This window comes from Zootoca vivipara, chromosome 17, assembly GCF_963506605.1.
Source record: "Zootoca vivipara chromosome 17, rZooViv1.1, whole genome shotgun sequence".
Lineage (NCBI taxonomy): Eukaryota > Metazoa > Chordata > Lepidosauria > Squamata > Lacertidae > Zootoca > Zootoca vivipara.
This window is the reverse complement of record NC_083292.1, coordinates 36,447,071-36,472,217: the sequence shown is the minus strand read 5'-3', so window position 1 is coordinate 36,472,217 and position 25,147 is coordinate 36,447,071. Positions and strand designations below refer to the sequence as shown.

The following is a 25,147-nucleotide window of genomic DNA, read 5'->3' as shown; positions in this document are numbered from 1 at the left end:
CCTTAAGATATATGAAGACCCATGCTCTTTCAGCCACTCCTCATAGGGCATGGTTTCCAAAACCCCACCACCATTCCGGTTGCACATAAGCATTATAAAACACCAGCTTGAGAAGTCATCGCTTGCTTTATTATTAGACAAATATACACTTTGACAAATGGGTTTTTTCCCCTAAATTAAAAACAAGAAACAACAACATTTCACACATGATCAAAACAAGGCTTTCTTTAAATTATGATAAAATCATTTTAAATATATCAGTATTTAAAAACGCAATGCGACCTATGAGCTAAATCTTCCAGTCTCCATTTCCTCCCACTGCATGGACTATTTAACCTCTTGTGCAGCCTGTGGCTCTGTGGTTGTTTACTCAGAAGTAAATGCTGTTGAGGTGAAGGGGACCTCCTTTTTTGTGAGGATGCTTAGGATTTGTGGGTTGGATCCATCACAGTGCCGTGTGAATGTTCCGTTCAGCACAATGATTTCCGCTTGTGCAATTGAATGTTCTGCCCCTTTCCTCCCCTAAATCTGACCAATGGGTTCTTCTGCAAATCCTCTGGAGAAGGTTTAGGGAAAACATGGGGAGCAGAACAGAGGAAGGCAAGTCTCATTGCACAAGCAGAAATCCTTGCAATGATGTAATAGTATTAGTTGAGGACCTCCCATCACCAATAGTTAGTGATGATACCTGATCCCGGCCTCTTGATTTCACATTAGATTATGGGTCCATTTACAATACAATAGTAAAAATGAAATTAAAGCAGGGCTGCACATAAGAATAGCTCTGCTGATCAGGCCAAAGGCCCACCTGGTTCAGTTTCCTGTTGTCACAGTGGCCAAGTAGATGCCTCTGCAAAACCCTCAAGCAGGACCTAAGTGAAACATCAACTCTCCTCACTCTTGATTCCAGTAACTAGTAATCAGAGACACACCCTGATCTCTCTCTAAGGCACCATTTCTTCTGTTCATTTGTGATGCCCCCTTTAAGAGAAACAAAACCAAAGACAAATGATACAATTAAGGGCATGTAAACACTGCAATCAATGGAATGCAGGCTTTTCAACAATGTACACTTAGATCCCTGTGGGACCTAACTGGGCACAATAGTACAGAAAACACATGTTAGCTATGTCTTTCAAAGAATTTAAGGGAAATTAATATTGTCCATCTATTTGATAGGTGTTTTGGGATGAAGGCTCTTCTTCATCAGCCAATCCACGAAGGCCACCTCTTTATTCCAGCTGTCTCTCTTGTAGAATATGCATGGAGGAATTCAGTAAGATGACTGATAGCTTGAAGAGCTGAAGCCATGGTGGTATTTGGAAAATCTGGAAGTCTTGGCCAAAATGCTCCTTGGAGTTATGGACCGGCTGTACATCTCAGCCCAAGGGCGGGCAGGTCTTCTCAAATCAGGCAGAGGACGTTTCACGGTGGGCAGTGAGGTGGTCCTGGTGGCAAGAGCTGTTGAGGTAGCTGGATCACTGCTGCTGCACAGTGCCTGTGGCTCGGGAGCACATGGGGTGAGTGTTTCCACTTTGCACGCTTCAGGGAAGACTTGGAGAATCGGTCCAGGAAGCTCAACTTCAATTGGAGGGGGCTGGATGACAATCTTCATCTCTGGTCCTTGGGAGACGCATGAAGAAGAAGCACCCAACACCCCACACACTTTAGTGCAGGACAAGGCACGTGCTGTCAGGGTTTTGACTTCCCCTTCTTCGCCACTGGTGATGGCATATCGCTCTTCACCACTGGTGATGGCACCGGCATTGTCACACGGGTTGTAGACCTCCACCGTGCACTCCTCTGCAGCAATTTCCAAAATAGGGCCAGGGATGGTGACCTCAATCGGTGGTGGGTATATCACCACTTTGGAACCAGGGCCTTGTGTCACACAGGCCGGTGTGCTATTGAGGTCGCATGGGACAGAGGTAGAACGAGACATACGCTGTGGGGTAAGGGAGCAGTCAGAAACTGACGTAGAGCGGGTGATGGCATGTGGCTGGGAACTGCTAGGGACACAGGGGTTTGAGGTCTGGATGAGGCATTCATTGGGGTAGCTGGTGAGGACTGCACCTGGGATTGTAATGCAAACAGGAGGTGGCTGTATCACCAATTGCGAGTCAGGGCAGGTGGTCGTACAACACGGGGTGTCTCCACCGGAAATAGCACGCAGACCAGAGGATTTGGTGACAAGTGCCGTGGAAGATCCATCACCACACAGCTCGGAGCCATTGGTGAGACACGACGTCTGGGTTTCCACCAGGCATTGGTTCGGGGCTGTGGTGAGGCTCAGTCCTGGTAGAGTGAGGACCATTGGTGGCGGATGGATCACCACTTTTGCATCCGGGCACGACGTGACACATGGTGTGGTGACACACTTCACACCCGATGTGGACATTCTGTTGGGGTGGATTTCAGCCTGGAGACAGAAAATAGATTAGGGAGATCAGTTAGTTTGGTGTTCTGAGGCTATTTTAAAAAGGACATACTTTGATGGAGCCACCATACTTCCATCCTCATAAAAAGTCCACTAGTCTCAGAGAAGTGATTGTAGCATTTCTCTCAATTCCCCACATGCTTTTGTACAACCTTAAAAACCCCAATTTTACCTTGGAATTTCACTCTTGGCCAAGTTCAGAGTCAACAGGAATGTGAAGACCCTCTTCCAACCTCTTCCAGTGTTGCCTGTCTACTTAAAACAGGATTGGGGAAACTTTGGCTCTCCAGATGTTGAAATACAACTCTCATGGTCCCTGGTCATCAGCTATGCTGGTTGCTGGAGCTGATGGGAGTTCAACAACATCTGGAGGGCATCAGTTTCCCTACTCACTTTCCTATAAAGTTATCAAGTCCAGATTCTAAAATAGCCTACCTACATCCATGTCTACAAAAATAGTCTTACCCCTGCAGATCTTCCTAGACTACAATTCCCATAAACACTCCTGACTATTGGCCAGAATGGCTTCTGGGGCTGTTGGGAGTTGGAGTCCAACAACATCTGGAGAAGGGCCACAGTTTTTCCATCCTTGAATATAAGGATCATCTAGAGAAGTTGTATTGTGAGTTGGTTGGGGGGTGGGGTGCAAATAATAAATTAATTAATAATCTTCCATCTGTGTTCTTTGAAACTCCACACAAAAGGAAGACTCTCCAAATTCATTACAAACTCTTCATGTGCCTGGACAAGCCTGGTGGCTGTTCTTCGAATTTTGGGGAGACCATGGAAGAATCTAGGGAACCAGGGCCCGTGACTCTCTGTCACTCACCTCCCACTGGAAATGGCAATTGCACTTGCTCACAAATGACCAGCCTGCCTCAATTGCTCCAAATGAATCCTTTCCTTCCTGCCTGGGATTCTTCGTGACATTCCTAATGACCTATTTAAATCCCTTCGCCTTCCACATGGCTTGCACGGCTGGTTATTATGGAGACTTGCTTACATAAAGCAGCCCCATGGCCATTTTGGAAACATCCTTTCCTCTGGGTGCAGGTCACATTCCAAAGGTACACTATCCTCCCTAAGTCCCTTTGCCTGCTCACAATTTCCCCTTCCTTCCTTCCTTCCTTCCTTCCTTCCTTCCTTCCTTCCTTCCTTCCTTCCTTCCTTCCCTCCTTCCTCTGATTCCTTGACTTCTTTGAGGGTCCAATTCAATGAGGAGCATTGTGAATTTGGTACATACCTGCTTCACTCTTGCTTGACACTAAGGAACTCATCACCTATGTGGAGTTACAGGGCAATTTCCCCTGGCTTTATATGTGTTAGGAGAGCTTAGGCACTCCCTGATTATTATTACTTTTTCTCTCTCCCTAGCTTTCTCAGCATTTCTAAGTATGTCTCACCAGCCCAAGCAGCAACTCTTGAAAGACCCAGGTGAGATCAGGGATGCATCATAGAAGTAGACACAATGACAGACCGGTTAGGGGAGGAAAGTCATCTACAAGATGGGTGTTTCTACAATGAGGAAACAAGTCAAAGGGAAAGAAGAAGCATTTGTGGTTTCTAAATTAGAGGCTGGAAAAGGTGTGTCTATATTAAGGGTTGGACTTCAAAAGAAATGATAGGGTGAAATTCCCCAGCCGGGCTTTCAAATGGAAGACGAAATTACCCACCCCCAAATAAAATAGTTCAGTTCAGCAAACTTCACCAAAGTTTGAGCTAAATCAGCAACGCCATTGACTGTGCCCTCCACACTCTGCAGGGTCAGTCCTACCAGGGTGCAGCAACCATTATAGGGGGATGCTTGGCAGCGGGAGCCCTCAGGTGCACCCCCTAAACAATAACCCAAGAAAGCGCTCAGAAGTAGAGCATCTGTTTTGAATGCAGAGGGTCCTAAGTTCAGTCCCTAGCATCTTCAGATAGGGCTGGGAAAGAAGCCTTGTCTGAAATTCTGGAGAAACACAACCAGTCACCTTAGAGACAGTACTGACCTAAATGGACCAATGGCCTGATTTGGTAAAGGAGATTTCTCTATGTTGGGCAAAGAGCTGCTGCCAATCAGTGTAGACACCAATGGTTGGACTCTGCATAAGCTAGCTTAGAATCATGGAATTGTAGAGCTGGGGGCTATCTAGTTCAACTCCCTGCAATGCAGGAATCTCAGCTAAAGCATCCATGACAGATGGCCATCCAACCTCTGCTTAAAAACCTCCAGGGAAGGAGAGTCTATCACCTCCTGAGGGAGACCTTTCCACTGCCAAATGGCTCTTACTGTCAGAAAGTTCTTCCTGATGTTTAGTCTGAATCTCCTTTCTTGTAACTTGAAGCCATTGGTTCAAGCCCTACCCTCCAGAGCAGGAGAAAACAAGCTTGTTCTCTCTATGTTCCTTTTCTTTCTTTCAAAATCAGTCCTTTGTTCGGAACCATGAGGACTGGAATTTTCCTGTTATTTTGAGGGCGAGGGCTGCATAGTTCAGTGGTTCAATCCCCAGCATCTCCAGGTAGGACTCCCTGCCTGAAACCCTGGAGAGCCACTATTGGTCCTTGCAGACAATACTGAGGTAGAGGCACAAAGGATCTAAGGAAGTTCCTATCCCACCTGCTACCCTCAGGTTGAATGAATGAAATCTTTATTACGGCCAAAGGCCCACAATATAATCTTATGCAACACAATGTACAAAAACACTGGGCAAGACAGGATAAAATAAAGCAAGAGTAAATAAAGTTTAAAAAGGACTTAAAAATTCAATACATATAAACAGATATAATTTGCAATAATTCCTTGGATAAAATAGATGGAACAGTACGTTTGTTTCGACAAGTTTCCGCTATAAATCGGGTAATAGAACAGATTTTCAGTAATCATGAAGTAAACCATTTTTCCTTTTGTATGAGAGAACTGTAACCAAATATCTTGCTACTAGCAGTGTTCTGCTAGGGTCGCTGTCTTGTAGCAGATATGTTAACTGAGACTCCAAGTTCTCAGTCAAACTTTCTGTTATTAAGGGAAGTAGAAATCTGGTCCGGGAGTCCGTGTGCAAGGGACAACAGAATAATATATGATGGAGAGATTCTATAGTTTCGTTATCACATGCACATAATGCTGAAATTTGTCCTTTAGTAAACCTATTGCCCATAACGTTGGATGGAAAAACGTTAAATCTTGCTTTAGTAAAAGCAAATCTGTGGGCCGCAACAGATAAAGATGACAAATAAGATGGAATCTGCGGTGTAAGCCGTATACCAAGATTCAGCGGTGAGCATGTACCACTTCCCATTATGACATTTTGTTGGAGATCAAACTCATCTAGTTTTTGCGTAAGTGTTCTTTTGGCCGAGGCGAGATCTAGTTCCAATAGGTCCGATGGAGACAGTCCATAGGACACGATTTTTGTATGTATCTTCTCTGCCCATGGGCTAGCGAATTTGTCTCGCCAGAGACATTGGATAAGATAGAGTTTTGAAAGTCTGTGTCGCAAGGACAACCAATAACAAAAAATACGCCTCCATAGGGCGTTTTCTAGAGAAGGGATTTTTAATTCTAAGCGAATGGCTGAATTGCTCACACACTGGGGCAGTTTTAACAGACGTCTCAGAAATTGATTTTGGACTGTCTCCAAGGACATCAGGTTTACAGAGGCCCCCCATAACGGGGCAGCATAGGCCATTGTCGCGATCACTTTAGCATTATATACCTTTAAGGCTGATGGGACATGAAGAGCTCCGTCAGAAAAGAAAAAGCGCAACAGTGCGAACGAAAGAGCTTTGGCCTTATTTAGGGTATATGCGATATGTGCCTTCCAGCCCATGTTGTATTGAAAGTAGACACCCAGATATTGAAATTTGTGAACCTGTTCAATGGGTTTCCTCTCCAGTTCCCACTTATAGGTTTTCCGACTTCTTGAAAAAAAATAAAACCTTTGATTTGGCTTGATTTATAGTAAGGAAATTTGATTTACAATATGAAGCAAAAATTTTAAGGGCCCTCCTAAGTCCGACTCTCGAGAAAGAGAGAATCACGGCATCATCCGCGTATAACAGCAATGGACATCTATAATTTGCCAGGCGGGGGGCGTGGATGACTAGTTGGGATTCGGCTAAGGGTGCCCTCATGTCACTGATAAATAAATTAAACAGGAAAGGGGCTAAAATACACCCCTGTCTGACTCCTCTATTGATAGATACAGGATTTGTAAGGTCACCAGCAGGAGTGATCCTCACCCTGGCAGCCGACCCTTCATGGAGTTGAATCATCAGCCACAGGTTCTGTGGGGGATGACATTCCATTGCCAAAGATGTGGTAGTCACTAGTCCAGGCAACTTCTCTATATGGAATGTTTGTGTGGGGATATTGTATTTTCCCAAATGTTCTGAGTCAGCCTGGCTCCCCTACCTGTGGAATGTTCTCCAACACAAAGCTTTTATTTTTAGATGGCCAGTCTATTTAAGATCTATTCATATCTCTTAACATCATTGTTAGTGTTCTCTTTTCTTTTTTTAGTTTTCTGGAAGAATGAAAATCTGGCTGGTTTTAGCTTCCATAGCTGGTCTATGGCTTGTTAGATTGGATGATGGCATTTTGATGTATGTCAACATTCAGTTTTGCATCTGAATGTAATAATTCTACTATTGCAAAGGTGGTTTTTATTCATGCAATGATTTCATTGAGTTGTTTTATGGCATGCTTTAGTTTTAACTTTTTCCCCAAGCACAACGCCCATAGAACTATTATTATTGTTTAATTAGGGTGGCTCATAAATTCAAGGAATTCATTTGTTTGCTTATTAACCCAGTTTATGGACTGCCCTTCATTACACTGTCATCTCAATGCAGTTTCCAATACAAAGTCTAAAAATGTAAAACAATAAAACACATCAACATAAAATCCAGTATAAATAACAAAGTTTTATTGGAAAGAAATTGTTTTGCATACAAATGCATCCCAATTTCTATCACTGGCATCTTCAGGGAGGGTTGCAAGAGGCAGAAATCTTGGGAGAGCCACTGCCAGTCAGTGTAGACCAGGCATCCCCAAACTGCGGCCCTCCAGATGTTTTGGCCTACAACTCCCATGATCCCTAGCTAACAGGACCGGTGGTCGGGGAAGATGGGAATTGTAGTCCAAAACATCTGGAGGGCCGAAGTTTTGGGATGCTTGGTGTAGACCATACTGAACTAGATAGATCAATGGTGTGACTTGGAGTAATGCAGCTGTTCATAGTTCTGTTTATGACAGCTCTTTATTTGGAATGATGAGGACTAGAATCTTAGAATTATTTTTAAGGGAAGATCCATAGTTGTAGAACATCTGTGTTGTATCCAGAAGGATTCCAAGTTCAGTCCGCAGCATCTCCAGGCAGGGCTGGAAGAAAACCCAGTCTGAACTTCTGGAGAGCCAATGACACTCAGTGCAGAGAAGTCCGCTCTCCTTCCCAAGTGGGCAGTGTTGTGGCACAGCATCAGGGACCTCCCAGTGACCCGGCTGGAGGACGGAGGGATGCCGCCCATGTCATGGGGACTCACAGCCGCATCACGTCCCCAGCTGTCCAATTGACATGGCCAGGGACATGGCTACAGAGGGCCTTCTTGGTAGAGGTGCCCGCCCTGTGGAACGCCCTCCCATCAAATGTCAAGGAAATAAACAACTATCTGACTTTTAGAAGACATCTGAAGGCAGCCCTGTTTAGTGAAGTTTTTAAATGTTTGATTCTATTTTTAATATTCTGTTTGGAGCTGCCCAGAGTGGCTGGGGAAACCCAGCCAGATGGGCAGGATATATTATTATTATTATTATTATTATTATTATTATTAGCTGTTTAAACTGCGGGGCGGCTGGGGGGGGCGTCCTCCTTTCGCTGCCCCTCCTCATTAAGGGTATCCTGTTAAAGGGATCCAGGGATGTGGATCCTGTCCAAAGCCGGGGTGTAGTCTAGGGCCATGCCATGACCCCATTGGGGACCCTGGGGCTGCCCCTATTTGATGTATGTCATAGGGTTCCCCCTACTGGTGGGTTACCCTTAGTGAGACTCCCTGCAGACGGGCAGGAGTCAGGATCTAGTCTGGTTTCACCCAATGTCTAAGCCAAACCGCTCAAATCTGTAACCAATAAAGTTGTGGCCTATTTTATCCCATTAACCTAAAATATTGATGTCTGTGTGTTTATTATATAAGGGGACTGTGGGGCCTTGGGCCTTGGCATGCAATATAGAATTAAATAAACTAATGGTCTGACTTGGTATATGACATCTTCCTGTGTTCTGCTTGGCCACCATGAGAACAGGGTGTTGAATGAGATTTACCTTTGAGCTCATACAGCAGCCAGACTCTTCTAATGGTCTTAATTAGAAGAAGAAGCCTTCAATACATCAGGAGTGACTTACCTTCTGAAAAGGAGCCCCCACCCCCATGCAGCCTAGAACTTGAAACTGCCTAACTGCTTCACTGTGTAACTGGCACAGAGGTCTCATCAAGAAGAGGTTCTAGTTATCTCCCACTTGGACTACTGCAATGTGCTCAACGTGGGGCTACCTTTGAAGGTGACCTGGAAACTACAACTAATTCCGGAATGAGGCAGCTTAGACTGGTGACTGGGAGCAGCTGCCGAGACCACATAACACCGGCCTTGAAAGACCTACATTGGCTCCCAGTACATAGCCAAGCACAATTCAAAGTGTTGGTGTTGACCATTAAAGCCCTCAACAGCCTCAGCCAAGTATAGCTGAAGGAGCGTCTCCAACCCCATCATTCAGCCCGGACACTGAGGTCCAGTGCCGAGGGCCTTCTGGTGGTTCCCTCGCTACGAGAAGTGAAGTTATAGGGAACCGGGCAGAGGGCCTTCTCGGTAGTGGCGCCCGTCCTATGGAACACCCTCCCACCAGATGTCAAAGGACAAAACAACTACCAGACTTTTAGGAGACATCTGAAGGCAGCCCTGTTAAGGGAAGTTTTTAATATCTGAAGGACTATTGTATTTTGATATTTTGTTGGAAGCTGCCCAGAGTGGCTGGGGAAACCCAACCAGATGGGTGGGGTATAAATATATTATTATTATTATTATTATTATTATTATTATTAGTAGTAGTAGTAGTAGTAGTATTAATCCTGAGCAAGGCCATTGTGATTGAGGGGAACTTACCTAGCAGGCTTCACACCTCGATATATGCCATAAAATGAGGACACAGGTAGCAGAGGTGTAGCAATACATAAAGGAGAGAATCTCTGAGTAAGCTCCAAGATGGGCGTAGTCCGCTTAACTGAATCATGCACTGCTGGAGTGAAATGTGGGAACGGGATGCCCACACACAATTGTGGCTGATGCAAGAGGGGGGGGGATATCTGCATACCCATTTCACAGAAATAAGAATGCAAATCCTCTCCACGCTATCTATTGCAAAATGCAAATGCTGTGTGGCTTGCATCCACCAGCAGATGTGCGATCAGTTATGGTGGAACCAGTTCCACGGCGCTCCCTCCCTGCTGAGATCAGAAAGCTGCCTCCCTGTTGAACTTCCACCACCTTGCGGAAGTAGGCTTCTTAAAAATCAGCAGGTATCTTAAGTCATTTCTGAGTTTACCCCAATGGTATTTCTTTAGCATACCACGGATGGCTGTAGTTAAGTGGTATACAAACGATCAGAATAAATAGATGGATGTGTAAAATAAACTCATCTTTCGAAAGGGAAGCTACCTTGACAATTCAGAGAGCATTTGAGAGAAACGAGAGCGTGGTGAGTAGGGTGTGGATGGCATTCCAGAAGCTATCTTAATTGCTAAAGGGCTAGTCTCATCATCTCAAGAACCAGTTTAGGCGGGTTTCCAAAAGCAACGCTTTGACTTCTGAACAAATAAATGAGTTGGCTTGGAGAAGCCTGGGATGGAATGAATACACAGAACACAGAATTCATCTGTTGTGTTTACTGGGATATATTTGCCAGAGGGGGGAACTGCAAGTATCCTTGATGTAAACCAGTTCTTTTAATTAAAGTGAATGTACCTCACTCCCATTTAAGACCTTCCTGTAAATTTTAGCCTACCAACAGCAAAATTTTAGCCTACTAACAGCAAAACCCGTACTATGGTTGACATCAAATAACTGGGTGCAAGTCAGCAACAGGGAATATGTGACTTTCCAGTAGCTGTTGGGCTGTGTCTCCCAGCATGCCTGGCCATCCACTGTGCTACCGGGACTGATGGATGGGATTTGGATACCGGGAAAACCTGGGGTCCACAGTTTCTCCATCCTTGACCAGAGTCCCCTCAGGATGCCCTTATTATTACTGTATTGCCAATTTGTGATTATTTGGGTGAATATTCACTATTGATACTAATTACACCAGCAAGAGTTTAAGGGGTAGGTATATAGCTTTCTTTCCAACTGCTGCACAGCCCATAACTTATTGCTGATATCCCGTAAGTTTTTGCACCGCAGATGCTCCTGTTTACATTTTGCTCCTCTTTTCTTGAACTATAGCACGAAAGTGCCCCTCCAGATAATGCAGTAGACACCACAGAACAGCTCATAAAGCAGGATAATGCCACACTATTGCACTCTTATTGCATAAATAACATGTTGCAGAACACATCTACCAAAATAAATAGATTACAAAAAAAACCAAAACAAAACACCAGTCTGAAGTGGCCCCAGATCTATGTCCATTCCCAATCAATTCTAGAGTCACTATCTTGGAAATCTGAATATGATATCTACTGTACTTACCTACCTATTTATTGTCTAATGCTATACACTCATACCTTGGGTTACAGACGCTTCAGGTTGCACATTTTCAGGTTGCGCACCACGCTGAACCCAGAAGTACCGAAATGGGTCACTCCTGGGTTTCGGCGCTCGAGCATGTGCAGGACCATTAAACCGCACTTTGCGCATGCGCAGAAGCACCAAATCACGGGCCGCGCATGTACAGATGTGGCGCTGTGGGTTGCGAATGCTGCGGGTTGCGAACGTGCCTCCCGCATGGATCATGTTCGCAACCCAAGCGTCCACTGTATTGAAAATGTGAATGGGACTTGATCAGAGATCAAGAGGACAATCAATTTAATAAAGAATGGGGAAATTTTATAAGTTACTTGAAAGAACACTGTAAACAATTAAAAACATTGGCAGGATTGTAAAAAAAACACTTGCAATGAAGCGAGAATTATGGTTACAACTGAGTTTTAAGAAAATATGGAGAATATGATACGATGCAGTTTGAAAAGACTATTTAGGGAAACCATGGAGGGGTGGAGGGGAGTCTTGGGATTCTGATCATCCTACTTGTAAAATGATTATGATTTAAGTATGATGGTAATTGTTTAAAATGAAAGTGAATAGAAAGAAAGAAAGAAAGAAAGAAAGAAAGAAAGAAAGAAAGAAAGAAAGAAAGAAAGAAAGAAAAGAAAAGAAAAGAAAAGAAAAGAAAAGAAAAGATGAATGGCAGGCCATCACAATTTGTATTTTCCAAAGCAGGGTGCGATTTTTAGCCAAATGGGAATCAAGGGAGGAATTGATAAATGTGGTTGCCTTTGTGCCATTAAGAATATCTTGATTATCAGCCATGAAAATCAAAAGTGGAAGGAGGCAGAAAGAGTGCATAGCATGATGAGGCTGTCAGGAAGAGAGGTGATGGGAAAGGGTGGCAGCTCAGTGGCAGAGCATCAGCTTCGCAGGCAGACAGCCCCAGGTGAAGCCCCTAGCATTTCCAGGTAGGGCTGGGAAAGGTAGCTGCCAGTCAGTGTAGACAATACTGAGTTAGATTAACCAGTTGTCAAACACTGTAAAAGACAAGGTTCCAGTTAAAATACAGAGAGGGGAATGAAGACTACATTGGAATGATGGAATTGTCGACAAAAGATCGTTGCAAGTGAAATTCAGAATCAAATGGGGGATTCCTTCTCTGAATGACTTATGGGGTTTTCCTGGAATTTCTCCCCATCCCTGTTTCTCAGCTATACTTTACCACCATCACCAAAAACCACTACAGTGAGAATAATAAGAATAAGAATAAGAAGGTGTATTAAGAAGAAGAAACAGTTTCCCAAGATTCATCCTATGGTTTCCCAGAAGCATCACTGAATTTTGACTTTTCCCCACTGTCAATTGTAGTGAACACTAACAGACAGTCATGTACACAAAACACATGCATGCCTACTCAGATTTATGCCTTAGTGGTTGGATCCCAAGATGCATTTAGTGAAGGAAGTTCACAGGAGGAAAGTTTCTACTCCCTTGTCTCCTCTGAAGCTACCTGAGACCATTGTGGAATGAAGAGGGAAGTTCATCAATGAAGGAAGCAGTGGGAAGCTTCCTTGTCATGACCTTGCTCAACTCATTTTAGCTTTTAAGCCTGGTTTCAAAGAGTCCCTCTTTCCCCAGCAAAACCCAGCAAACCATCCTAGGAAGACCTCTCTGATTCTCTGGAGAAGTTTTTAGGGGGTGCAGGAGGTGGGATAGGAAAACAACTTTTCTGCCTTGAGTTTCCTTAAGGTACCTAATCTTAGGATGCACAGAATTGTAGAGTTGGAAGGGATTCCACGGGTTATCTTGTCCAAAGCCATGGAATCTAGCAATATCCAGGAGTTATGAGTGCTATGTCCTTAAACAATTAAACGAAGTCATGGATACAAAGGCAGCTGTCAATGGTCCAGATTTTTACTGATGTGAAAGGACGTAAAGGGGAAAACAATTTGACTATCAACTCAAGGTTTACGAAGAAGAAGTGCACTTTCACAAGAATAGAGGAAGCTGCCTTATATTGAGTTAGATCACTGGTCCATCTAGTTCAATATTGTCTACACTGAGTAGCACTTGCCTTCCAGGATTTTAGGCAGGGGTCCCTCCAGTCCTTACCTAGAGATACCAGGGATTGGACCTTGGACCTTCTGCTTGCACAACAGGTGCTCTATCTGAGCCATTCAAGACACTTGAAGAAGCATTCTTGTTTTAATCCCATTTCAGTCAACTGGACTTCTCACAAAGTTAGCAGGTCCTAGATGGGCGGTGGTGGGCAATTCAGAACGGAAACAGTCACAGAAGCATCATAAGCAAGCTCATGTCAAATCAGGCTTACCTGGTTCCCTCCACGGCTGGATTCAAATAAGCTCTTTTTAAGAGCCACAACAAGCTTTTATAAAGATTCTCAGACAGCCTTAAGGGGATGAGGCAGACTTTGAACACAAAGGTCTTAATTATATCCCGGCCAAAATTTGCTACACGCGGCTCAATTTGCTCTAATTGTCGAGAAACCTGCTTGTGATCTTCTGCTTTTTTATTTTTTGGACGAGACGTGATGTTTGTCTTACACATGTGGCTGTTTTATAGTCAGGAACAATTGAGAACACATTGCTTCATGGGCTTTATTATTAGCCTAACCTCAAAGCCAACTCTCTGACCGCAGTGCATTGGCCCCTTGTGTTCTTTATGGGAATCATTTGGAAGAAGTCAATTGCATAGGCTTTTCTAATGCCTAACTCAGAGGATACCACGGAACGAAACTGATTCCCAGAAACTCCCTGGCCCAGCCCCATTTATTTTTTTTCAACCACATCTGAGAGATTATTCAAATGACACTCCATTTTCCCCCTACATTAAGCTTCATGCGGTCTATGAATATTCTACCATACGTGACTTCAGGACACATTCGAAAGTCTAAAAAGAGGGGTGGGCAACTCGTGGCTCTTGGCTGATGTTCAAGAGCTCTGGGCAAGAGATCAGATCAGGCCTCTCACAGGAGTAATGTTGTCTCTCCTCTAGTGGTCCACTAGGCAGGGAGACAGACAAGAAAGGGTGTCGGGGGGGGGGGAGAAACCTTTGGGGAGCATGTAGAAAGGGATGGGTGAGGAGCCATTGCAAATGTCAGCACAGGAACTGTCAGGATGAAAGGCCGTTCCTCAACCTGTTCCTTTAATTGCCTCCTCTAATTTATTCAGTCCCACGTTCCACGTTCCACACTGCCTTAATCCTAACTGAACCACAAAGATTTTCTAACGTTAATTCTGTAATGGGAGCATCTGCAGGTTGCTACTGGGTTGGGTTGCTTCTGTTCTTTTGCATATCCCCACCACCACCAGAAACAGAAGAACATCAGAAGAACCTGCTGAATCAGGCCAAAGATCCATCATAGTCCAACGCCGTTCTGTTCTAACAGTGGCCCAACTGATCCTATGGGAAACCCACAAGCAGCACATTTGTGTTTCCCCAATGTGCAAATGGAGAAGCTCTCATACCAAGATGAAGGTCTATTGGACTTGCGTGTTGAGCACGCTGTTTTATGGAAGTGAGTTGTGGGAAACTTGCACCCGCCAGGAGTGATACCTCAATGCCTTTCATATATACGGCATGAGGAAGATTTGGGGCATCACATGACAGGACAGAGTCTCAAACAAAGATGCGCTCTTCCAAGCCCACATTCCCAGCATGTTTATACTTCTGTCATGTACATAGAATGGAAGATGGCAGGAACCCCAAGGATGTGCTTTACAGGGAGAGGGCTTCAGGGACTAGGCCTGTTGGCAGGCCAACTTTGCATTACAAACAGGGCCGTCTTACCCATAGGTGCTAGGGGTGCAGAGCACCCAGGTGCTGAGCTCTCAAGGGTGCCAGACCAAGAATCCAGGACCCGAGAGTTGAGTCTGGGGAAGAGCCTGCCTATTGGTCAGAGCGCCATGACAGGCTCTTCTTCTGCGGGTGGCTCTGCGCCTCGAGTTTGGGAGCGACCGAGCCAGCGAGACGCTGAAGTGGCCGGCCGGCCGGCTCTGCCCTCCTGCGCGCCTGGGACTGGGCTACCGGGGGGCGGGGGGCAGATCTTTGCACCCCGGCGCTGCATATGCTTAAGATAGTTCTGATTACAAAGATGTCTGCAATCATGACATGGAGGCTGACAACATCAATCCTTCCAGCCTAGACAACTGCAGTGCCTAGAAACAAACAGTCAGTTCTTGTATCCACAGTAATAACCAGAGAAGAAATGATCACTGGGAGGAGCATGGTGCAACTGTACAAGAGAAACCAGCTGCAACAAAATATATCTGTACCATATTGGTCTCTACAGCCAGAGCAGGCGCTGAAACTCCGCAACAGTTTGACTTTACCTCCAGTGGCACACTCTTCCATTGTCTCTCAGACAGATGCCAACTAAATAAGCCAGGGGTTGTCAACCTGGTCCCTACAGCCCACTAGTCGGCATTTCAGGATTCTAGGTGGGCGGTAGGGGGTTCTACGGCACGAGCTGAATTATCCTTCCATTGAACGCTGGTGGGCGGTAAGGAAATTTTACCATCAAGAAAGATGCATTAGTGGGCGGTAGGTATAAAAAGGTTGACTACCCCTGAAATAAGCAAAAGCAAAGAATAAATAAATGACAAGAGAAATAAACCAATATAAACCAAGACACCCCTGCTTCTGAAGATGGAATGGATAGAGAATGATGAGTGTCCAAGTCCAAAGCAGAGGGAATAAAATTCCACCAGATTTCATAGAAGCATTCTGGATCTTCTGAACTTCCTGGAAACACGCAGTTTATATGAATCCCCTGACCCCCCCACCCCGCAGTAACCAAAGAATATAAGTTCTTGTGTTAAACAGCCAAATACATTTTCTTTCCAGGTTTTCTACGGCTGGGCAATTGAAATTCTTGTTGCAGCTAACATCCTGGTCAAAAGCCCTTTAGAGTGACAAGTATTCGTGATGCCTGTCCACATTTTTAAAATTGCCTTTTAGTGTTGTAATCTGCCCTGGGATCTTGGGTGAAGGACAGGAAGTAAATAAATAAATAAATAAGTGGGTGACAATTCAACTCAAGGTGCTCATATAGAGTGTTATTTAGAGTGACTGTTACAGCATCCCTCTGATGCAAAGTCATCTGGCCTTAGAATAAAAATGCACAGCTTATGAAGCAATATCCTGCAATCAAATGTTGGTGATCTTATATCCCCATGAAAGAAACGATGAATAACTTTGTGAGTACTTTGCAGGCCCAATTCAAAGTGCTGCTTTTGATCTATAAAGCCTTAAATGGCTCAGGACCGCACTACCTCAAGGACCTTCTCTCTCCATATGAACCTATGCAGACCCTGAGATCGTCCTCTGAGGCCCTCCTTCGTGTGCCTCCTCCATGAGAGGTCTGGAGGGTGGCAACACGAGAACAGGGTCTTCTCTGCAGTGGCTCCTCTTTTGTGGAATGCTCTTCCCAGGGAGGTTCGGCTGGCTCCTTCCTTATACATCTTTAGATGCCAGGCAGAAACATTCCTCTTCATCTAGGCCTTTGGCTGATTGGCTGGTGTCACCCAATGCCCTTTTAAATGTGTTGTGGGAGGGGGAGGGATTATTGGTTTGTTGTTGTATTGTTTTTATTGTTGTTGTTTCTGCATCCAACCAGTCTGTGACATGTATAAATGTAATAAATAAATAGTAATAAATAATGAATTTGAAATTGAATACATGATTCACCATATCAAAAGTATTGGAAACTGCCGTTCTAATGGAATGATCCGCCCTGGACAAAACACTATAGAAAGATAATCTTGATGCAATGATGCAAATGATCAGAACCAGGTGGCTTTTGTTTTGGAGCCGGGGTGGGGGGTGGGGGATATTTCATTAATGCAGATCTGCACCAATGCCTTGCACATTAGGGATTTTAAAAAAACAGCACATCAAACAATTTTCATATCTGATACTTTACTTTTATCCCCTCCCTGCAAAAAGTGGTTGCTCAACACACAGAATTTCGCAGGCAAGTCAGTAAGCATTGCACAAAAAAAGTGATCTTGATGCAACAGTGTGTACACGGTCACATCAAAGCAATTGTTTTGCTGTAGTGCTTTTTTTTATCAATGAACACATCTGCATTAGCAATATAGAGGGTGCAGGAAGACCAAACAGACAAAAGAGAGATGTGAAACATGTAGGTTTAAATTTACAGAGAAAGGATCACTCCAGTTGCAGATGGTGCTAGCATGCTCCTTCCTTGTTATTTTCACAAATATATGACTATTATTTTATTAAATTTATATACCTCTTTTCTTCTAAGGAGCTCAATGCGGTCACAGCGCTCTCTTCCTCCCCATTTTTATCTTCAAAACAACTCTGGGAGAAAGGTTAGGTCGAAAGACTGAACCAAAGTCACCCAGTGAATTTCACAGCAGAGCAGGGATTTGAAACTTGGTATCTCCCACTTCTTAGTCCAACACTCTAAACCAGGCATAGGCAACCTTGGCTCTCCAGATGTTTTGGAACTACAACTCCCATGGACGAGGCTATGGACCGGGCACGGTCCACCACAGCCCGCCTTTCTATGTGGTTCCCTAAAGTGAAAGTGGTAAGATCACTTGCCAACTACTTGATAGACCTGACGAAGCCCATTTTGAGAAGAGCGTTTACTATGGCCCGTTTCCATTCTATACCCACGGCCTTCCTGCAGGGGATTTACTCTAAGACCCCTATTACTCAGCGACTATGCCCATGTACAATGAATGAAATAGAGGACTTCCTACATTTCTTTTTCTATTGCCCCATTTATGAGCCAATAAGATCTAAGCTCCTCCTCTTGATCACGTCCACCATTACATCTAAGGAAGACTGTTTGAAATCGCTTCTTGTGGATGCAAATCCCCAAATTTCACATGGGGTGGCAATCTTCATAGTGCAGGCTCTGAAACTCAGGGCTACCCTGACAGGGTAGTGTGTCCTAGACCTGGACCTGTTTTAATTCTCTCTATTTCATTTTTAACTCAATGTGCCGAGACTATTTGGGGCTATTTTATGCTTTACATCTATCCGCATATTAGATTTTTGGCGCTGGCACCTAAATCTTTGCATTATTGTCTCAGGGTAATTTAAATGTTATTACACCAGCAATATCGCCTTGAATTATGCTTTGTTGCTTGTCTCTGGCATTTTTGTATTGTTTTATTTTGCTATGGCTGTATGCTAACGCAATAAAGGTTTGATATGATACAACACCCATGATACCTGACTACTGGCCCTGTTGTAGTTCCTAAACATCTGGAGAGCCAAGGTTGCCTATGCCTGCTCTAAATGCCATACCACAGGCACACTACTTCCTCATCTAACATGCAACTTTTTGTACTAATTACTGGGTTGGAGAATGGCGGCGGTGGGGGGGATTCAGAAAGGTAGAAATCTCACAGCACAGCTGCATCTGAAGAAGCGTCAACTACGTAGGTTCTTATTAAAAATGAATGTCTCTCCAGTAACTATGGCAAACCAAGATATGAGACATCAGGTCTATTAGAAGGATACAAGCCCATTAAGCTTTGCATTGCACACTACAAACTCCCACATATGTTCTATTTCATTTAGCTGCTGGAGGGTGGAGTATAATTTAGGATGTGTAGCAAGAATACTTGCTAAAATGTGTGAGCTGTACTCACACAAAATAGGCCGTGGTAATTATGGCTCGCTTCCATGTACACTCACCAAAGCAGCCCCTCTGCCTGCTACAACTTCAGTATAATGTGTGGTATGATCCAGGCCATGGGCTTCCCTCCAGCCATTGAAGAGAAGCATAGCTGCCAAGTTTTCCCTTTTCTCGCGAGGAAGCCTATTCAGCATAAGGGAAAATCCCTGTAAAAAAGGGATAACTTGGCAGCTATGAAGAGAAGGCAATCCATATGACCACAACAGGTTCAGTTGTGTTAGGCATGGTTGGAGTGAATAACATAAGAATCAGGCCAATGGCAACCGGTTCTCATAGAAGTCAATCAGATGCCTATGGAAAGCCCCAAAGCAGAACCTGAGTGCAACTCACCATTCCTGGTGACTGGAATTCTGCCTCTGGCAGAACAGTTTATGCTGCTCCACCACTGCTACAAGCAGCTACATGCATGAGCTGGCAGATAGGAGCAAATGAGCTACCTTCTACCAAATCAAACAATTGGTTCACCAAGCTCAGCACTGTCTGCACCAGGGATGGTGAGTGTGGGGCCCTCCAGATGTTGTTGGAGTACGACTCCACTCATCCCTGACCATTAGTCATGCTGGCTGGGGTTGATGGGAGATGGAGAGTCCAAATATATTGTTGAACTACAACTCCTTTTCTCCAAGACCAATGGCTCGATTGTCTGGGGATGATGAGAGTTGGAGTCCAACAATATCTGAAGGACCACAGGTTGCTTATCCACACTGGGTCTCCAGATTTTCAGACAGTGACCAGTCTTTTCCAATCCTGTCTAGATACCTTAGAGATTTGCACCTTCAACATATAGAGCACGTGCTCAGTCACTGAGCTATGGTTTCCAAAAGTATCAAGATGTCAGTAAGTCAGGGTATATGCCTTAAGAGTAGAAGATTCTCCTTCATTCAAGGATTATACCTGTGGTAGTCTATGCAGTATAGTGGTTAGAGAGCCTGATGAGCAGTGGTTAGTCTGGGTTCAAATCCCACTTAGCTGTGAAGCTAGCTGGGTGTGACCTGGGGCGGCCACTATTCTACCTAACCTAGGATTGTCATGAGGATAAAATTGTGGCGGTGGGGAGACTGTGAACCTGGTATTTCTTGAGCTCCTTGTAGAAAGACTAGGATAAAAATGTCATTAATTATAATTAGTTAAACTCCACCCTGGCTTTCATGTGGAATCATCTTGCTTTCTGATGAATCACATGACTTCAGTCTTTGGGGAAGAAAGAAAACGAGAACTTGCTGTCTAGTATATTATTACCACATCTGGGCCAAGAGCAAAAAAGTGAGTTGAAGTTAATGGTTTAGGGAGACGTACCTATTATTCAAGGGCTGGGAGACAACAGGTCTCCAAGGCACATGGTGACTGAGGCATCTGTCTAGGGAAAGCCAATTATGGGAGGGAGGAAAGAACAAGTTATTTCTGCAGGTGCACTTCTGTTCCATTATAGAACTGTAGAGTTGGAAGGGACACCAAATAACATCTAGTTTAGGCTTCCTCAACCTCGGCCCTCTAGATGTTTTTGGCCTACAACTCCCATGATCCCTAGCTAGCAGAACCAGTGGTCAGGGATGCTGGGAATTGTAGTCTCAAAACATCTGGAGGGCCGAGGTTGATGAAGCCTGATCTAGTTCAACCCAATGCAATGCAGGAATTTCAACTAAAGTATCCATGGCAGATCACCATCCAACCTCTGCTTAAAAACCTCCTAGGAAGGAGAGTTCACTACCTCCCAAGGGGGTCTGCTCCACTGTCAAACAGCTCTTACCATCAGAAAGTTATTCCTGATGTTTAGTCAGAATCTCCTGTCTTGTAAGCTGAAGCCATTGCTTCTGGTCCTAACTTCCGGAACAGGAGAAAACAAGCTTGCTCCATCTTCCATGGGACAGCCCTTTAGATAGTTGAAGATGGCTATTATATCTCCTCTTGGTCTCCTCTTACCCAGACTAACCACCCCCAGCTCCCTCAAGTGTTAGAGTGTGGTGCTGATAACACCAAGGCTGTGGGTTTGATCCCCATATGGGACAGCTGCATATTCTTGCATTGCATGGGTTTGGACTAGATGATCTTCAGGGTCACTTCCAGCTCTGGAATTCTATTATTCTAACTGTTCCTCACAAGGCTAGGTTTCCAGACCATTGATAATTTTACTAGCCCTCCTATGCAAATGCTCCAACTTCTCAATATCCTTCTTAAATTGTAATGCCCAGAACTGGACACAGTACTCCACGTGTGGTCTGACCTAGGCAGAATAGAGTGGTACTATTTTTTTCCCTTAATTGGGACACTAGACTTCTGTTGATGTAGTCTAGAAAGGCATTAACTTTTTTGCTGCTTTATCACACTGTTGAGTCTTGTGAAACTTGTGGTCTACTATTTTATATTTGTTGCATATCTTATATTTGTGCTGCTGATTATTAATTAATTAATTTGCTTATTGCCCTTCACCCGAATATTCTAGGGTGGTTCACAACAGGAAACGCAAAATGAGAATACAAAATACATAATAAAACAAAAACAAATCAATAACCTCCCCTCCTCATAGATACTTTAAAAAGCTATAGAATGTTAATCTGCCAAATGCCTTGTTAGAGAGAAACATTTTTGCTTGGCACCTAATGATATGTAATGAAGGTGCCAGGCAAGCCTTCCTGGGGAGAGCATTCCACAAGCAAGGAGCTACTGCAGAAAAGGCCCTTCAGACCTCTCCTGGAGGAGGCACATGAAGAAGTGCCTCATGGGATGGTTATCCCTGCCGAACCTTACATTTGCCCCATTGAAATTCAATATGTTAGTTCGGACATGGTTCCCCAATCTGTTAAAGTCATATTCGATCCCGATTCTGTCTTCTGTAGAAGTACAGTGGTACCTCAGTTTATGAACACAATTGGTTCCAGAAGTCTGTTCATAAACTGAAGCGTTCATAAACTGAAGCAAACTTTCCCATTGAAAGTAATGAAAGTGAATTAATCCATTCCAGATGGGTCCGTGGCGTTCGTAAACCGAAAATTTGTAAACCGAGGTGTTCATAAACTGAGGTTCCACTGTAGCTACCTCTCTCAATTTTGGTGCCATTTGAAAACTGGATGACCACTCCTTCAATTCCCCCCAACCAAGTCATGTTATAAGGATGCTGCACAACCATAGGCCCAGGACAGAATCCTGTGCCACCCCACTTGACACTTTTTTCCCAGGGTGCTGAGAAACCATTAGTAAGCACTCTTTGGTTTGGGTCAGTCAACCATCACAAATATGCTTAACTATTGGTTGTGGGTGAATTCCATGGAGCTTTGGCGACATTTTGATCACATCCTCACCATGCATTTAATGCACCTGATGAAGATCAGGGAATAGTTAGACTGCGCTATTTGTTCCCCACAACACAAATAAGAACAATTTTATTCTCTCTGCCTCCCTCCCTCCCTCCCTCCCTCCCTCCCTCCCTCCACCCACTTTTATGTTATTTATTGGACTAGAACAGCCACAAAACCTGTTCCCCTGGGTAGATCTAACAGGAATCTGGTTGGGCCTGGAACTGACCAGATCCTGGAATTCTTGGACACTTACAACCAGGGAGTCTTTGAGTTTTAGTATAGTAGCCTTGGATGAGGACAATCAAGACCAGGGTATCAGAAAAATGTTTCACATGGAGAATGTCATAGTTCAGATGCAGAAGATATCCCAAGTTTTTTTAAAAAATAATAATAACAATAATAATAACAACAACAATAACATTTCTCTCTCAATTTTTCTCCAAGGAACTCAAGGTGGTGTCCATGGTTCTCCTTATCTTCAACCTCCACAACAGCCCTGTGAGGTAGTTTAGGCTGAGAGGCAGTTACTGGCCCTTGTTTTAGCAGACAACTTTGCATAATTCTGCTACACAACTACATGTATGAACTCCATCACTACTAGTAAAAATCAAAAATAATTTTACCAAAGTAGGTACAAGGGAAAAGGTCATCTCTCCTAAGCCCAACCAACCAGGCAAGGAGATTGAAAAGTAGGAGGAGCGTCTCTAGATGGAAGCTCCCATTAAATGCTTCACTTTTCTCCACCCTCTGTGCTTGAACATAGGATGTTGAGTGACCTTCATGATCAGCTGGATAGCTCAGCTGGCTAGAGTGTGGTGCTGATAATGCCAAGGTTGCAGGTTCGATCCCCATATGGGACAGCTGCATATTCCTACATTGCGGGGGGTTGGACTGGATGATCCTCAGAGCTCCTTCCTACTCCACAATGCTATGATTCTAATCCTAGCTGGAAAGTGGCATTAACTCTGCCCACTGCATGATGCTCTTTCTCCTTGGGACCTGGACACACACAAACCCCTTCCTGTTGTCTTTGCCAGCTTCTCTGGACACCCAAGCACAACTCACACCCCAACTCCTCTGAAAAATGCTATGTGCCAGATTCAGAGGCATGGCCACCCAGTTTCATCCCTTGGACCAAAGGTTTCTGCCACCCTTCATAGGTTGTCATGCCCAAAGGCCCCTGTCCATAGCCTCCCACTCACTTAGAATATGAGCCGGAAGGGCAGAGCTTTCCATGCCAGGCAGAGAACCCTCCCTCTTCCACCAGGAAATGGGGGAATCACCCCAGAGACTTGCCGAAAGATCCCAGGGCCTCTGGGGTGAGCTTTCATTCCCTCTTTCACTCAGTTAAAAGGATCTCGGATAGTCAGGGTAGGACATACCTCAGCCTGAGTCCTTCCTCCGTCAGTTTGTAGACTTGATAAACCAGGTTCCTGACTCGGCGCATGAAATTCTTTTCCTTCGGTGGAATCTCCCTCCTCAATCATTTGTGTTCCCCTGCTGTAATCTTCCTCCCACGCCCGATAAGCCGTTTGACATGCTCTCGGCACATTTGATGCCGTGCTCATTATCTCTCGGCCTCCAGCGAATCTGCTTGGAAATGAAAGCTGTTGCTGATCTTTGGGTGATAATGACAGATAGGCTCTTTATGAAAGAAAGGAACAGCGTTCCATTGCTTTGCTTGCTCTGCTGTGCATGGGAACAGTGCCCTCTCTAGGGGGTGAGAGAAGACAACAGCCTGATCCCAACAGCAGAACTTGCGTGACCTGTAATGCAGGTAGTGATTCTGGGGAGGTTTTTAGCAAATGAGTCAGTTGCTGGCTCTGCACACCTTCTTTCACTGGCGTGCTGCCAAAAACAAAGAAGAAAGGTCAAACCACAAGTATGGAATAACTGAATTTGTTGAGGTCAGTGACTCCTGTGCTGTCACCCCAAAAATGCATCACCGGTAAATATCAGTAAAGGTAAAGGGACCCCTGACCATTAGGTCCAGTCACGGATGACTCTGGGGTTGCGGTACTCATCTCATGTTATTGGCCGAGGGAGCCGGCATACAGCTTCCGGGTCATGTGGCCAGCATGACTAAGCTGCTTCTGGCGAACCAGAGCAGCGCATGGAAATGCTGTTTACCTTCCCGCTGTAGTGGTACCTATTTATCTACTTGCACTTTTACATGCTTTCAAACAGGAGCTGGGACCGAGCAATGGGAACTCACCCTGTTGCAGGGATTCGAACCACCAGCCTTCTGATCGGCAAGCCCTAGGCTCTGTGGTTTAACCCACAGCACCACCCACGTCCACACGGTACTTACGACCAACTTTTTCAGATAAAGAGACGGGACACACGTCTGATGGGATGAACTCCTGGGTCAGTCCACATGACCTGCACTGTGACCTGCACATGGAAATGTTGTTTACCTTTCTGCCGAAGCAGTACCTATTTATCTACTTGCACTTTTGATGTGCTTTCGAACGGCTAGGTTGGCAGGAGCTGGGACCGAACAAAGGGAGCTCACCTCATTGCAGGGATTCGAACTGCCGACATTCTGATCGGCAAGCCCTAGGCTCTGTGGTTTAACCCACAGTGCCACCCGCATCCCATAGCAGTAGCAGGTGGATAAAAACAGACAAACAACAACAGCAACAACAACAAAACACTACCGATGAATTCCTCGCAGTTGTGGGGCTCTTCCAGGTGACCTATCATAGAATTATAGCATCACAGAACTCTAGAGTGGAAGGGACACCAACGGTCATCTAGTCTAACCCAATGCAATGCAGAAATCACAGCCTGTTTATTGATCACTAGCAGAAAGTAACCAGTGTTGCTCAGCAATTCCAAACAACAACAACAACTGAGATTTATAAATGAATAACAGGATTTGTTGTTTTCAAGAGCTATGTACCCAAGCTGACCTGGGGAACATCCAGCCAGGATCTAGCCCCAAATCCATTGAAATGGGCAGGGAAGAACTGCCTGCT

General features: G+C 44.7%; 1 protein-coding gene across 5 annotated transcripts; it reads right to left on the bottom strand.

Moving 5' to 3' along the window:
* Window positions 1-23,767, bottom strand: LOC118076305 (uncharacterized). Of its 5 annotated transcripts, XR_004691484.2 has the most exons (3): window positions 23,549-23,767; window positions 995-2,419; window positions 1-872 (listed from the first exon to the last, which is right to left on the bottom strand). XR_004691484.2 is itself a non-coding variant. In XM_035098958.2 (2 exons), the coding sequence occupies exons 1-2, from the start codon at window positions 23,732-23,734 to the stop codon at window positions 1,274-1,276; spliced, it is 1,332 nt and encodes a 443-aa protein (XP_034954849.2). In that variant the 5' UTR covers window positions 23,735-23,767; the 3' UTR covers window positions 2-1,273. The 5 variants fall into 5 exon arrangements, 4 of the variants coding, with proteins under 4 accessions (XP_034954849.2, XP_034954852.2, XP_034954851.2 ...); XM_035098958.2 differs by having other exon boundaries at window positions 2-2,419; XM_035098961.2 differs by lacking the exon at window positions 23,549-23,767 and adding an exon at window positions 13,504-13,828 and having other exon boundaries at window positions 4-2,419.
* Window positions 23,768-25,147: the final 1,380 nt, after the last annotated feature.